Here is a 15,761-nt window from a genome sequence, read left to right as displayed (position 1 = left end):
TGTGTGTGTGTGTGTGTGTGTGTGTGTGTGTGTGTGTGTGTCTGTGTGTGTGTTTGTGTGTGTGTGTGTGTGTGTGTGTGTGTGATTGGACCCCATTGAAGGGAAGCAGACAGCCGACAAACCCTTTTCATGGCCTAAACGGCTACTTTCGCAGCTGCCTCTTTTCAGCAAGATAGCTCTGCTCTTTTGAGAATGCCGGTGAATATCGAGAGACGGACGAAGTGGTGGCTGCCTGAGAGCTGTCTGGCTTCGAGGGATAACAAACTGGAGGACCTCAGTAACACCTGGGCCTCTCCACAGTGTCAAGTCTCACGTCACTGTTGGCAGGGAAGCTGCCACAAAGGGGGCAGTTGTCCTGGGCCCAGGGAGCGGTGAGACCCAGAATTGAGTCCCTATTGAATTGTGTGTAATGCATCGGGGGGCCTTTCAGATTACTTTTTCCCGGCGGCTCAGACAAAGCTGTTGTTTGTCCTGCATGTTGGTTTTCTGTTCCTTAACTACATACACTCGAACGTTACAATAACCGTACAATGAGGGGGTACATGAATACATTTAGTGTTTATTTCAATACTACACTTCCACAGATATGTTTTTACCAGTATTTTCCATCCTGTCATAGAATCAGTAAAAAAAGACATTCAGAGTCCCATCGTGAATATGGATTTAACAGAAGTTAGAACAGCGATGTACAAAAAACATTGCCAAGGACGTTATTCAGAAAGCGGTTTGGCACACACGGACAAAATGAATGCCTTTCGCATTTCGTCACCCATTCTTGGTCACTGGACACACTGACCTGATGGTGTATATAGCCTCAAAGCCATGTAAGCCACCTCAGAGATCAATGAGGAAACACACCATCCCCTACTCCTGTCAACCACCTCGGTCCAAAAAAGTCTTTGGTCCTCTCAACCGGACGTACTGCAACTGCGCAGTGACAAGCTTTCTCTCGTTTCCAGGTCCGGTTCCTAGTTGTAGAAAACCTCATCCTCGGACAGGGAGGCGCTGTCTGCGTGTACGGCGTCGTCTGTCTGCGGGGTCCTCAGGTCTCGGGAACCTCGGGAGGGGGGCTGAGTCTCCTGTTGGCGAGGGGAGCCAGGAGAGGAGGACTGGGTACGAGGGTTGGGGAGCTGGAGCATCAGGGACTGGGCATCTGGACTGGGCTCCACATGCACACTGTAGAGGTGCTGGGGTACCCCCACACTGCCACCATCAAGCAGGAACTGGGACAGATACAGTCCCTCCGCACCTAAGAAAAGGCAATGCACAAAAGAAACTCAATAAATACCCTACCTTGAACTGGATAACTTGATATGAGCCAGTGTCCAGTTGAAATGAGGTACCCATCGAGCTTAGCAACAAACTTCTTGTGTAAGGGGATAGGGTAATGTTTGGGGCTTCGGCTATGTTACTGTAAGAGGCTACTAATTTCGACAAATAAGTACATTTCGACAGCACTGAGTTGTACATGTTCCCTTCGTGAATCTCGATGCAACTTAAATAGTATAGCATACAGACAATAAAGATAAAGGGGCGTGCATCCGGGGGCGGATCTAGCCATTTTGGGGCCCTAGGTGAAATATATATGGTCACAAGTCATTCTTTAAATACCAATTGGCATGGAAGAAGCGAGGGTGCTATTTTAATGTTTTGTCTCATATATATCTTGCATATACGGACAAATTTAGATCAGGACTACTTTTTTTGTGTGTTTACCACGACTGGTGTGACAGTTGGGGGCCCCTATGGATGGCAGACTTGCCTAGGTTTACCTAATGTAAAGTCCATCTCTGTCTGCATCCCCCAAACCGTGGAATAATTCCATCAAATTGAAAACATTTTCAAATAATCAGGAACTTCATCAGGAAAATTATTTATCTTGACGAGAAAAAGTATAAAGCCCAATGTTGGGGTGGGGGGGGGGTCCATAAAACGTTGATTTAAAGGTCAATTGCACCAGGCTATCTCAGGATCGATCCTCCCTATACATGCAAACTCAGCATGACCTTTTAGCTTGGCCGTTTTCATTTTACATTGAATATCCCTTTAATTAAACATGTAGTAAACATCTGGGACCTATGGTCACTCTTTGCTCTTTCACTAATTGCCTGTTAAACCATTTGCAAAATAATTAATATCAACATTTTCTTTATAGTCTCCAAAGGTTTCACTATGCGCCGTTCATTGGGCTAACTAGCCAAATGAATTCAACAATTGATATGGGACATGCTGTCTTTGTTCCAGCACATACTTTGAATTCATACGCCACATGACAGGACGTTCTGGACACACACACACACACAGACACACACACACACACACACACACACAGGCCCCTCTCTCCGGTTAGCATTTTATTATGACATGTAATTGGCCCACAGGGGAGGAGGTTGTTTCGCAATGAGATGATTATGCGAGGCCGAGAGCCACTGGCGACAAGGCTGGAGAGATCCTCACCGCGGGCAGTCCCACAACCCAGCGCCACATGAGCTGACAACAGCTTGTGTTATTTACACCAGACAGCGAACGAACTGTGTGTGTGTGTGTGTGTGTGTGTGTGTGTGTGTGTGTGTGTGTGTGTGTGTGTGTGTGTGTGTGTGTGTGTGTGTGTGTGTGTGTGTGTGTTTGTGTGTGTGTGTGTGTGTGTGACAGAGCATACATTTGTGTGTTTTTTTTCGCACCAGAGAGCAAATTGTGCGTTTTGAGACTGTGTTTGTGCGTGCATGCATTCATGCGATCGCGCGCCTGTGTGTGCATGACAGTGCATGTGTATCTCTTTTTGCCGTTCTCTGAGTCACTGTTGTCACTGTTCTCAGAACAGGACGTGCCGTGCATGCGTACCATGCAGCGCGACGGTCTCGGCCGTCGACGGCTGATCTGAGATGACGTGGGGAGACCAGACGTTCATGGCAGCCTCGGCCAGCGCAAACTGTTCAGCCACCCCTGTGGAGGGAGACAACCAGGCATCAAAACAACACAACACGCTTCACAGAAAAGGGCTTAGCAGTAAGCTGCATGTTCTTTTCTTTCTCATGTGTGCGCTTTTTTGACATGAAAGCGGAATACATATTAGAACACACAACAGAACCCCTTGCTGTTTGTGTCAGGTTTCAGCCTCAAGCGGCCAAATGAAAGTCTGAATTATGAGGAGAAGAGGGTCAAAATATGTTACCCATTGTGTGGCTTTCACTTTCATGTAATGAAATAATGTTTAGTTGGAACGGAAATATTTTCCAAAGCTACTCAACAAATCATTCTCATGCAAGCTTTAACTTAGGCATTTAACTCAACTTGGACATTTTCTCTTCATGGCATTGCCTCATGTATGGTAAACATAGTTTGTTTTCAATCCTCTCCCCATAGTTAAGCACATGCAGCTATGCCCTGTATCAACATTCCTTATATAAGAAAGCACAGTTTGAAAAGCAAATCTTGTAATTACTTTAGCCTTTAAATATCAGTATAATACAGTATAAAGTATGTAGTATGTATGGATAATTAGATATCTTTAGTAAGTGAAGAGTTCTTGCACACCTCCTTTGATCAGGTGTGTAGGAGTGGAACCCCTGGGTCACCAACGTTAAAGCAAAGGTTGAATTGCTTGAAGAAGGTCCGTAGACCGAAACATCGCAGTAGACCATGCAAATGTCAACAGTGTGCGGGAGCTTTCCTTGCTTTAAATATAGAGATCTAAAAAATGTATAAGCAAAATATATAATATTTTTTAGCCTCAATTAGCAACACAACACAAAAGCTAAGTGTCGTCTTTCTTTCCTATACCTGCGGCAAAGCGAGCTTCCTTGATCTCATCCGTGAGGTGAGAGTAGAGCTGCTGGTCCTCGTGAAGGGCGGCCCCCACCCCTCCAGGCTGGTTCCAGCCGCACCAGCTGTCCCCGCCGCCTCGGTCACCCCCCCAGCCCTTCCACTCGATCAGGTGCGCCACGCGGCCCTGGGCCATCGCCGTGGGCTTGGTGATGTGCTCCTTGATGGTGGCCACCAGGCCTGAGGGCAGACGAGGGAAACAAGGATGATGTGAGAGAGAGAGAGAGGGAGAGAGAGAGGAGAAGAAAGAAAGAAGGAAAGAATGAAAGAAAGAAGGAAAGAAAGAAAGAAAGAAAGAAAGAAAGAAAGAAAGAAAGAAAGAAAGAAAGAAAGAAAGAAAGAAAGAAAGAAAGAAAGAAAGAAAGAAAGAAAGAAAATGATAACGGAAACAAAACAGATGAGAAAAGAACATAGCAGAAGAGACTGCTGGTAACCGCAGCAACGGGGTTTAGCAAGGTTACAAAACCAAGACCCACATTCAGGTCAAGATACTTAAATGTCAATTGTCTGAAAAGAAATAAAACCTTTCGAGGAGAGCAGCCAGGCGTGTTTGCTCGGTCACACAGCCATTTCCCATCGCTTACAATACTGTCTAGTCCATTTGTACTCAGGAGCCAGGCTGTTGACAGCTTTGGCCAGGCCCAGGACAAAGTCATCAGAAATAACCTCCCACCTAATCCATTTAATGTAATGAGGGCCCTCTGTCTCTGGGCCCTGTACAACTGACCCCTTTGTCCCCCTCTGCTCAGGAGTGCTTCTGAGTTACCTGATGCCACACAGGGTTAATTACTGTGCGTATAGGTCACAGACAGGCAGAAGTAGAGGGCAGCCCACCCACGCACCTCGTCTTGCCTTGCCTTGTCATGTCTTGCCATGCACGCCTTGACTTTAAACGAGTCATTTGCTCCCTGCCCAGGAGAAGAGCTTTACCTCCTGGCAGCAAGGTTGCCAGATGAGACTGAGGGTTTCCATTCCAAAAAAATGCTCAAACACCGCATGGAGGCACAAAACCTGCCCAGTTTCTATGGCTATAGTTCTATTGATTTCTATGGATGTATAATGTACAGGAAAAACCTGTCCAATATTTTCTTTTAACCTCAGATGGTCATCCTAAACAGCCCAATTCGGCAGAAAAAGGTCCAGTCTGGAAGTACTGCCTGACAGGTGGTACTAGACTCTACAGCATGCCGTGAATGCTCAGTGACCTGTGTCCACTTGTGGTTATTCATTACTCTTCGCAGTCTGAGGAAGTCATTTTTCTTTTCTCGTTTATTTTTTCTTTATCGGTTGTATAATTGTATTTCTGCGTTTGTTTGTGTTGGATACCGTTGCTGAGGCAAATTAAATTGCCTGGCCTCAACTGCCTAGTGTTCGGTCAAAAAAAAGTATAAGACAGATTTGGATGAAATTGAGTTTTGAAACGTCTTGCATTACCCTACGTAGCGAGCGAGCATTAAATCTTAAAAACCCCAACTAACTCCTGTCATGGTCTAGAAAATGTACACAATGCTGTCTGGCTACCCGAGACTTGGATGAATAGATAAGCCACTGAGCAGCTGAACTGACGTCATCCCCAAGAAATGCCCGTAGCCTATTGACGAAATGATAAATACACACACACACACACACACACACACACACACACACACACACACACACACACACACACACACACACACATACACACACACACACACACACACACCACAGTGAAGAATACAATACAGTGTAATTTCTGACTCTTAGAGAGTCAATTTAACATCTTCTAGAGTGTATTTGGTCCAAGAGTACTTTCTAAGTGTTGAATCAACACAGTTTTTTTTACTGTAAACACTCAACATCCATTAAAGCGTGAACGCTGGGGGCCGGGGCGGCTTAATTCATTTTGGGTTCTTATCGTAATGACGATCAGCTCGTTCTTCAAATCCTGACAGCTGAGGTCAGTTTCTCGTTAGTGCGGTCACTGCCTCTGATGATCAACACACACCCGCACTCACAGACACACGCACACACACACACACACACACACACACACACACAAACACACATGAGAACGGTCACTGCCTCTGATTATCAACACACAGTACTTGAACGAACACACACACACACACACACACACACACACACACACACACACACACACACGCGCACGTTAGACGAGTCACTGCCTACTGATCAACTCTGTTCCAGCATCCTCAAGGAGCTACCCACAGACACACACACGCACGGGTCGCACGCACACACTCACGCACACACGCACGCACACACACACACACACACACACGGCTCCATATTAAACCTTGAGTCATGTATCTGACCCTGCCTCCTTGCGGTAATGTATGCATTGGAGTCTGATTGACTTTTTTAATTAAACTGTCAGGATTAGAAAAGAGCTTTCACTGAAAAAAAAGTTCAAAAAAGCCCCAAAACACATTTTTCATCTCTGTAATTATGTTCCTGGAGGAGGAGAGGAGAGAAAAAGAAAAAGAGGAGAGTGACTGGAGGATGCAGGCGGAAATAGAGGATGCATGCAGGTAAACATCTGAGAAAGGGCAAAGTGCCAAAAAATGAATAAAGGATGAGCAAAACACAAAAACAGAGAAAGGGCATCTGCACAGTAATTGGGGATTAAACAGTTGTTGTGGACTTGCTGGAGGTTAGGGCATATACAAAGAAAGCACATGTTTACTATGTTTGTGCTAACATCGATATACAGTACATAGCCTACAGTATAATTTTATACTGTGTGAAGGGTAGTCGTATCAGGGCTGTAAATTAACACCACCAAATGGCAAAATGGTATGGATAGTGATTAAAAAGTTAATTTATGAGTATATATCAGGTACTTTGGGTGTATGTGTAAGTACAGTGTGTACGGTACTGTATGTATAGGTGAGTGTGTGATAGTCTACATGTAGGGTGCGTTCAGGTAAAATGGACCATCAGCTAAATTGGGCTGGATAAGCATTGGGTGTCTCATTTCTTTTAATTCTACAGACCAACCACCACAAATGTACTGAAATTGTTGTAACATTACTACTCTATCTGTTTAAAGTCATTCGAATTGCATAACACCTTTTTGATGGGCAGGGGGAACCCTCATATGGAGAGTGACAGAAGAAAGTGAATTATCAGTCTTGCCACAATAAGAAATCGTCTAGATAAAATAAGGATGATACTGTTTTCAGATTTGATAAAAACTGGAAAAACGGATATGTTTTTAGGTTTGAATTTGTGCCTTTAATCTGGAAAAACATAGTTGTGGCAACATTGTGAACTTTAAATACCTAAAAATGTCAAAAAAAAAAAACATCGACCCATTTTGGCTGAACATGTTAAGGTAAAGTGGGCCGCCCATTTCAGGTAATTTGGGCTGTTTTTTCTATGGGATTACCATTCATATTTTCTACAAAAACAATGTGACTATTATTGAAGATGGAGGTGTCAGGGGAGCTCTTTTAATGAAGTTGTGATATCTTTTTGGAAACAGATGTGTTGAAAACTAAAAAAAATGGAGGAATATTAAAATCATCACTAATTTTGTTTTTTCTTTAGTGCAATTCTTAGTTTTACCATTGGAATGAATAGGTGGTCCATTTTGCCAGAATAGGTGGCCCATTTTACCTGAATGCATTTTTCCCCATCCAGGATGACACACCTGTCACTAAAACTTGTAAAAACTTATAATTGTTACATTAACCATCTTGTTTTTTGTTATGGAATGGAAGATTATGAATCACTTTACGCAATCAAACTTAGGTTTGGGTAATGTATTGATGTTCTTCCTCAGTTTTCATCAGTCTTTCTGAATTTGCAGAAAAGTGGCCCAATTTACCTGAATGCACCCTACATAATACATCTATACATCTACATCTACATCTATACTGTAGTAATTTGTCCGTATTTATGTGACTTTTTCATATAAGTACTACTGTAGCCATGTGTGAGTGTGGCAGTGAGTTTCTGATTTGTCAGGGGGATAAAACTGTTGGACGGACACACACACACACACACACAGACAGAGACACAGACACACACACACACACACACACACACACACACACACACACACACACACACACACACACACACACACACACACACACACACACACACACACACACACACACACACACACACACACACATTCTATCAACCCTCAATTTGATGTTTGGACCACCCTGAACCATATTATTAAAAATCCTAGAATTACCCTGCAGAGTTCCACGCATGCCTCGTCTCTGTGGTGTGTGTGTGTGTGTGTGTGTGTGTGTGTGTGTGTGTGTGTGTGTGTGTGTGTGTGTGTGTGTGTGTGTGTGTGTGTGTGTGTGTGTGTGTGTGTGTGTGTGTGTGTGTGTGTGTGTGAGTGTGTGTGTGTGTGTGTGTGTGTGTGTGTACACCTATGTGTGTATGTGAAATTTGTGCTTTCAAATGGCATGTGTATGTGTGTACATGTGTGTGATGTTTACCCGTGTGTCTGTGTGATGTTTACCTGTGTGTCTGTGTGTGTGATGTGTCCATGTGTGATGTGTGTATGTGTGCAAGTGTGTGTGCATACTGTATGCACGCCCCCCATGTGTGTGTGTGTGTGTGTGTGTGTGTGTGTGTGTGTGTGTGTGTGTGTGTGTGTGTGTGTGTGTGTGTGTGTGTGTGTGTGTGTGTGTGTGTGTGTGTGTGTGTGTGTGTGTGTGTGTGTGTGTGTGTGTGTAAATGTTTGAGTCCATCCCTGACCGGCATGCACAGCAGTGAGAGTAAAACTGCATTAGCAGTCTCCCATGGAGACAGACTGGCTTCTCCCTCTGACCCCTGCTGTGTCGATATGAGCTACCCGTAGAGCAGAGTTGGGTTTAGGATATGATAAAAGCCTAACTCATCTTGACCAAACAGCCTATATCGACAGAACATGCATGACTTCAATTGAAAAAAAAGCCCAACACAAACTAAAAAGCTACTATCAACAACAACACCAATTGCGACACACATTCATTTCTCTCAATCACTGGCTCCACTCTCTCTATCTCTGTTTTCTCTCTCTCTCTCTCTCTCTCTCTCTCTCTCTCTCTCTCTCTCTCTCTCTCTCTCTCTCTCTCTCCTCTCTCTCTCTCTCTCTCTCTCTCTCTCTCTCTCTCTCTCTCTCTCTCTCTCTCTCACTCTCTCTATCTTACCCTGAAGAGAAGACGTGGCCAGCTCTCCGATGTTATAACCACTGCCGTTCTTCTTGTCAGCAAAGCCTCCATTGTACGGCTGATGAATACCCTGTGTAGAGTAGAGCGGAGCAGACAGACCGATAATGCGATTTCATACATAGCAGGACAATGATACTCATCTCAAAGGTTATGGCAGCTTTTAGAGCAGCTGCCTCTAACACGTTATTAAGTGCTTTGTTGTTGCAGGGGGGTGTCTCTCTATACAAAAAAAGATCACAGCATTCGTCAAGCACAGCTACAGACTGGGCCACAGATAGCTTTGGATGGGCCCGAGATAAAGTCATCTGAGAGGAATCTCCCCCACCCAATACATAGAATGTAATGAGGACATCATTCTGGGTCCCCCTCCTCTGCTTGGGCCCGGTAGAACTGATCCGATTGTTGTCCTCATTGGCATCCCAGGCTACAGCTACAAGATTGTGACAGCACCAAATTACGGGAACATTAGAGGCTACTCTACTCCCGTATCCCATGGCTAGGGGAGAGAAATGTTGTGAAGGATGTTTTGTTCATTTTTTTTCCCCCCGAGTGGCACAAATTGAAAGAAAGGCCACCTGGGAAACTCCAAACTCCAACTCCTATTGTCATTGTGACACAGCACTCCACAGCACACAAGTGTTCACTGCACAAATGGCCCCAAGGGAGCAGTGCTGCGGGTCGGTACCATGCTCAGGGTACTTCAGTCATGGAGGAGGATGGGGGAGAGCACTGGTTAATTACTCCCATTACTAACCTGGCGGGTCAGGCGTCAAACCAGCAACCTTTGGGCTACAAGTCTGACGCCCTAACCACTTACCCATGACTGCCCATTGGTCATCAGATTGGAGTTTTGAGGAGGTTTTTGAGTTCAGGGGGTTTAAGAATACATCTGGAAGATAGTTCCTGTCAGTGTTTAAGTCTGGTGAACGCTGTTTGGCAGGCACGGAGCACGAAGTTCACACATGTGACTTACTACTATCTCACTCTCTCTCTCTCTCTCTCTCTCTCTCTCTCTCTCTCTCTCTCTCTCTCTCTCTCTCTCTCTCTCTCTCTCTCTCTCTCTCTCTCTCTCTCTCTCTCTCTGATGGTGTGTGATTTCAAGAAGTGTTGAGAATTTGGTATGTCTCCCTCTTTCCTTTATTCATTCCATGCGACTTTCTGTCCACTCAACCTCCCCTCCCTTCACTCTCCCAGGTCTCCCTCTCTCTCACTCTCACTCTCACTCTCACTCTCACTCTCTATCTCTCTCTCCCTCCCTCTCTCCACTCCATGCACAGAGTGCACCACACTAACTGTGAGTGAATGATGAGGGCGATAATTAGGATGGCAAGATTCATTTATAGAGCTTGCAGACACTGGGGAGAGTGATTGCACTATTGATTGTGGCGACACCAACTTCCCACCTCGGCAGTCTGTACTCCCAGGGAATAACGATTGAGGAGGACGACACACAAGTGAAGTGGCCAGGTCAGGGGAGGAGAGGGGTGGAGGTCGGGGGGAGGGGGGTAGGACCCATTCAAACATGCCACTCAGTAGGTGGTGAATGGATATGGGTTTGTGATGTGTGTGTGTGTGTGTGTGTGTGTGTGTGTGTGTGTGTGTGTGTGTGTGTGTGTGTGTGTGTGTGTGTGTGTGTGTGTGTGTGTGTGTGTGTGTTTGTGTGTGTGTGTTGTGTGTGTGTGTGTGTGTGTGTGTGTGTGTGTGTGTGTGTGTGTGTGCGTGCATACGTGGGGGGCATTCAAACATGCTATTGAGAAGGTGGTCAATGGATATGTGTTTGTGTGTATCAGGGCTTGACACTGGCACCTGCCAACCGGCCAAATGCTGGTAAAACTTGGCTGTGGCTGGTAACAATTTCAGTGTCACTAGCCAATTTGGCAGGTAGCTTATTCTATGGTATGACATATCAGAATAGCGTATATTCTGCACTTTGCCCCTTGTGTATCAGCTGTTTGTATATAAGTTCAAGAAAAAGCTCAGTTTCTATTTGTTTGTTGTATCTCCATATTTCCATATTCCATACTTCTGTGGTTAGATGTACAGCGTCATGACAAAAAAAAAAACAATTGTGGCTAGTGGAAAAGCTGGATGGCTAGTGACTCGGGAAAACCACTAGCCACAATGGCCAGCAAGCGAAAAAGTTAATGTCAAGCCCTGGTGTGTATATATATATGTGTGTGTGTGTGTGTGTGTGTGTGTGTGTGTGTGTGTGTGTGTGTGTGTGTGTGTGTGTGTGTGTGTGTGTGTCTGTGTGTGCGTGGTTGTAAATGTGTGTGTGTGTGTGTGTGTGTGTGTGTGTGTGTGTGTGTGTGTGTGTGTGTGTGTGTGTGTGTGTGTGTGTGTTTGCATATGTGCATGCGTGCATACGTTTGTGTGTGTCAGACACTGATGTGTTTTCTTCTTAGTCTCCCTTCATGTGAAGAGAGAAGAAGAGGAAGGTGATGGGCGTTGAGGCTCCTACAGTAGTCCCTAAGGCTAAGCATACTGTACCTTGTTAATGGGCTGGCCTTCCGAACAGGACTGCAGCTCTCCCATGGGATACAGCTGGCCACCCTGGAGCTCTGCAGACAGGGAACAGAGAGAGAGAGAGAGAGAGAGAGAGAGAGAGAGAGAGAGAGAGAGAGAGAGAGAGAGAGAGAGAGAGAGAGAGAGAGAGAGAGAGAGAGAGGAAGAGAGAGAGAGAGAGAGAGGGAGAGAGAGAGAGGGAGAGAGAGAACTGGTTAGTGTGGAATATCACTGGTGCGTCAGTGTCTACTGAATGGTTGTGTTTGTTTTTGTGTGTGTGTGTGTGCGTGTGTGCGCGCGCGCGTGTGTTGTGCGTGCGTGTGTGTGTGTGTGTGTGTGTGAGTGTGTGTGTGTGTGTGTGTGTGTGTGTATATGAGCATATGTGCATGTGAAGTGTGTCTGTGTGCTTTGTGTGTGAGCTGCACTCAGCTTACAGGAGTGTGATCTCTTTCTTCCTTGTATTGTTATGTTATGCATGATGGGTTTGGCAAATGAACCCACTGCCCTGATGGGCAGCGGTCCCTCCGTCACAACAAGTTGCTCGACAGCCCAATCAGCCATTAAGTTCTCCTGTTGCCTACGCTGCTGTGTTTTCTTTTGGTCGAGTGATAGAAAATATTACATTATTCATGCGTGCATGTGTGATTGCCTTTGTTTTTTGGGTGCATTTACGAGTGTGGAAGTGTGTGATGATGTGTGTGTGTATGTGTGTGTGTGTGTGTGTGTGAAGGTGAACAGTATTAATGTAGGCCTATTATAAATAAAAGAACAAACATTTTGAATGCAAACTCGAGTCTGCAAAAGGGAGTAGAATGATGATTCACTGTTAATTTTAAAAGTTAGGAAGTTGAACAGTTTGAACGCTGGACAGTTAGATCACTACACACAAAACAATGCACAGGTGCATAAATGTGGAAATTGTGAGCATGTTTATGCCATGCACCGTATGAGTCAGAAGGCACTGCACAGTTAGGAAATGGCACAGTGAGAACATGGCACAGTTAGATCACTGCACAGTAAATGTGTACATTGATCAAAGGATGCCAGTGTGTCTGTGTCCTGCATAAGTACCAGCAGCACATACATATGAGGAAGTGTCCATCGATCCTAACCACCACAGAATTCACAATAAAACAGAGGGAGCAAGAAATTCTGAAACTGCTTCTGCCTTGGTCCAGCTCGCAGGACAGAAACAAGGTGCACTGTGTAGGATGGTGGCCAGAGTAGGCATGGCAACTACTGCTGCTCATGGAAGCTTTGCTGCCTAATGCCAGATTTGATCTTTCCATGAATATTTATTAAATAATAAACGAATGGGTAACACTTTATAATAATGTTCCTTAGTAAAGACTCAGTAAATAATTAACTAATGATGAATAAAACATTAACAAATGTTTTTATTATTAACTAAGCTTTATTAATGCTTTATAAAATATCTACAAATGATATCTGCAAGATTTTACACACCTTATAACAGAGTATTTTATTCATTTACAAGCAACTTGTAAATGTTTGATAAATATAAAATATTAACATAGCATTTCCTAGTCATTTACAAGCATTTGTTTACATTTCCTAGTCATTTACAAACGTTTGTTAATGTTTTGTTCATCAATAGTTAATTATTTATTAAGTCTTTATAATGCTTTTTTGCATCCATTATTCTAAAGTGTTACCAACGAATGCTAGTATGACCAAAGTAAGTATGTTTTGCAGCTATAAATATCTATTTCTGAACATTCAAAATACATTTTCTGCATGAAAAATGCAATTGTCCCTGTCATAATGACTATTTAGAACTTAACAAAGGGGACACTTGTCCCGGGCCCAGGGAGAGAGAGAGTCCAGAATTGGATCCTCACTACATTGTATGTATTGGGTTGGGGGCCCTTTCATGTCTCTGCCCCGGGCCCAGCCAAAGCTGTCAGCGGCCCTGATTGCTACATCACAGCCACCACGGTCTCATCTGCATGTCTTCGTCACTATCAGAGGCAAAGGGGTTCACATCCATATTCAGCGGAATGGCATGGATGGATGGGATTGGCTATCCCATCTGTTGCGTATGACAGTTCCCATGGAAACGCGCAATTGTCTTGACAGCACCTCCCCAGGGGAATCCCCCAAGTGAGGATACGAGACTGTGTGTGTGTGTGTGTGTGTGTGTGTGTGTGTGTGTGTGTGTGTGTGTGTGTGTGTGTGTGTGTGTGTGTGTGTGTGTGTGTGTGTGTGTGTGTGTGTGTGTGTGTGTGTGTGTGTGTGTGGCCCTGCAGACCCCTGAGAAAGCTAATCTGTTGCCTAAGACCGATCCTTCATCTTCTCATCTCGTCAGCGGTCAAACACAGAGACACACAAACACACACACACACCCACATCCACACACACACCCACACCCAGCCACACACACACACACACACACACACACACACACACACACACACACACACACACACACACACACACACACACACACACACTGTCATCATGTAGACTGTAGACATCTGGCCTTGAGCTTATCCAACCAAAACCCGGCGCTCCTCATCTGTCCGTCCAGGGACTCATCTGTGTCTTGTCTTCCTCCATGCATTATGGATCAGCCTTGACCCCCGCCTGAGAGAGTGTGTGTGTGTGTGTGTGTGTGTGTCTGTGTGTGTGTGTGTGTGTGTGTGTGTGTGTGTGTGTGTGTGTGTGTGTGTGTGTGTGTGTGTGTGTGTGTGTGTGTGTGTGTGTGTGTGTGTGTGTGTGTGTGTGTGTGTGTGTGTGTGTGTGTGTGTGCTTTGACCCCTGTGTACTGCCTGTGTTAATAGAGCGTAAAGGACACCCTTCACTGGACCCTCTGACCCACTTACTAGCTGGGTGCCCCACTGTCCAGTCAAGTCCACATACACAAACAGGCAAGTTCATAGACACACATACAGTCCCAGGAAAAAGTTTGTACACCCTTTGAAATGTCCTACATTTCTGTCAAAATTGATCATAAAACATGGTCTGATCTTCCCGGAAATCTCAAGAAGGAACAATCAGAGTCTGCTTTAATTAATTCCACCCAAACATTTACATGTTATCATATTTTTATTGGCCATAAGGCCATAACATTCACAAGAGAGCAAGGCATAAGTAAGTACACCCTTGCATTAAGTAGGTTTTAACCCTCAGTTAGTTGCAATATCATCAACCAGACTTGTCCTGTAGTTGCAGATCAGATTAACAAAACAATCTGTTTGTATCTTGTCTCCCTATTCTTTAGAGAACTGCCTCTCGTCAGCAAGGTTTGTGGGATGTCTGGAGTGCATAGCTTTCTTGACATCATGCCATATAATCTCAATTGTTTTTTTGTCAGGGCTTTGACTGGGCTATTCCAGAATGTGTATTTCATTATTATGAAGTCATTCTAAAGTCGATTTGCTTCTGAAGAATAGGTTGTTGTCACATTTCAGCACCCATACTCTTGTGTGCTTCAACTGTGTGACAGACTTCCTCACGTTTTTTCTGTAAAATATCACAATAGTTCATTGTTCCACTGATAATAGCAAACTGTCAAGGGCCTGAGGCAGCAAGGTAGCCGCATATAATGATGCTCCCGCCACCATAGTCAGAAGAGATGTAACCAAGAATATCTAAAAATGGGATTCATTCTGCCAGTCTGAAATGAATGCGGTTTCTTTCAAAAAAAATATTGCTGCACCTTTGAGGTTTGCGAAAAAAACATTTATATGCTTCATAGAATTACTGCAAAATATTCTGTAGACCAGCGTTGAAACCAAAGTTGAATTGTTCAGGGGAACACAAAATGTCATGTTTGGAGGAGAACTGGAGAACCACACCTTCACCAAAACATAATTTCCACCTTTGAGTATGGTAGCGGGAGCATCATTATATGCGGCTACCTTGGTGCCTCAGGCCCTTTTCAGTTTGTTGTTTTCAGTGGAACAATGAACTCAGAAGTTTATCGAGATATTTTACAGAAAAAAGTGAGGTAGTCTGTCACACAGTTGAAGCACACAAGAGGATGGGTGCTAAAACATGACAACAACCCATACTTTAGAAGCAAATCGACTTTAGACTGGCTTCATAATAATGAAATACACATTCTGGAATAGCCCAGTCAAAGCCCTGACAAAAAAACAAATGAGATTATATGGCATGAAGTCAAGAAAGCTATGCACTCCAGACATCCCACAAACCTTGCTGACGAGAGGCAGTTTTCTAAAGAAGAGGGAGACCAGATACATCCAGATTGTTTTGTTAATC

General features: G+C 44.4%; 1 protein-coding gene across 1 annotated transcript in view; it reads right to left on the bottom strand.

The window, feature by feature from the left end:
• Nucleotides 1–583: 583 nt before the first annotated feature.
• Nucleotides 584–15,761, bottom strand: part of fam131c (family with sequence similarity 131 member C) — a 21,217-nt gene continuing 6,039 nt past the window's right edge. The window contains exons 2-6 of the mRNA XM_063207641.1: nucleotides 11,499–11,569; nucleotides 8,988–9,078; nucleotides 3,781–4,002; nucleotides 2,842–2,943; nucleotides 584–1,249 (exon numbers count right to left, since the gene is read on the bottom strand). Coding sequence (XP_063063711.1) covers nucleotides 969–1,249; nucleotides 2,842–2,943; nucleotides 3,781–4,002; nucleotides 8,988–9,078; nucleotides 11,499–11,569 — 767 coding nt within the window. The 3' untranslated portion in view covers nucleotides 584–968. The remainder of the gene's footprint in view (nucleotides 1,250–2,841; nucleotides 2,944–3,780; nucleotides 4,003–8,987; nucleotides 9,079–11,498; nucleotides 11,570–15,761) is intronic.

Source organism: Engraulis encrasicolus, chromosome 10 (assembly GCF_034702125.1).
Source record: "Engraulis encrasicolus isolate BLACKSEA-1 chromosome 10, IST_EnEncr_1.0, whole genome shotgun sequence".
NCBI lineage: Eukaryota > Metazoa > Chordata > Actinopteri > Clupeiformes > Engraulidae > Engraulis > Engraulis encrasicolus.
The sequence above is the reverse complement of the archived record's forward strand: the minus strand, read 5'-3'. Positions and strand labels throughout refer to the sequence as shown.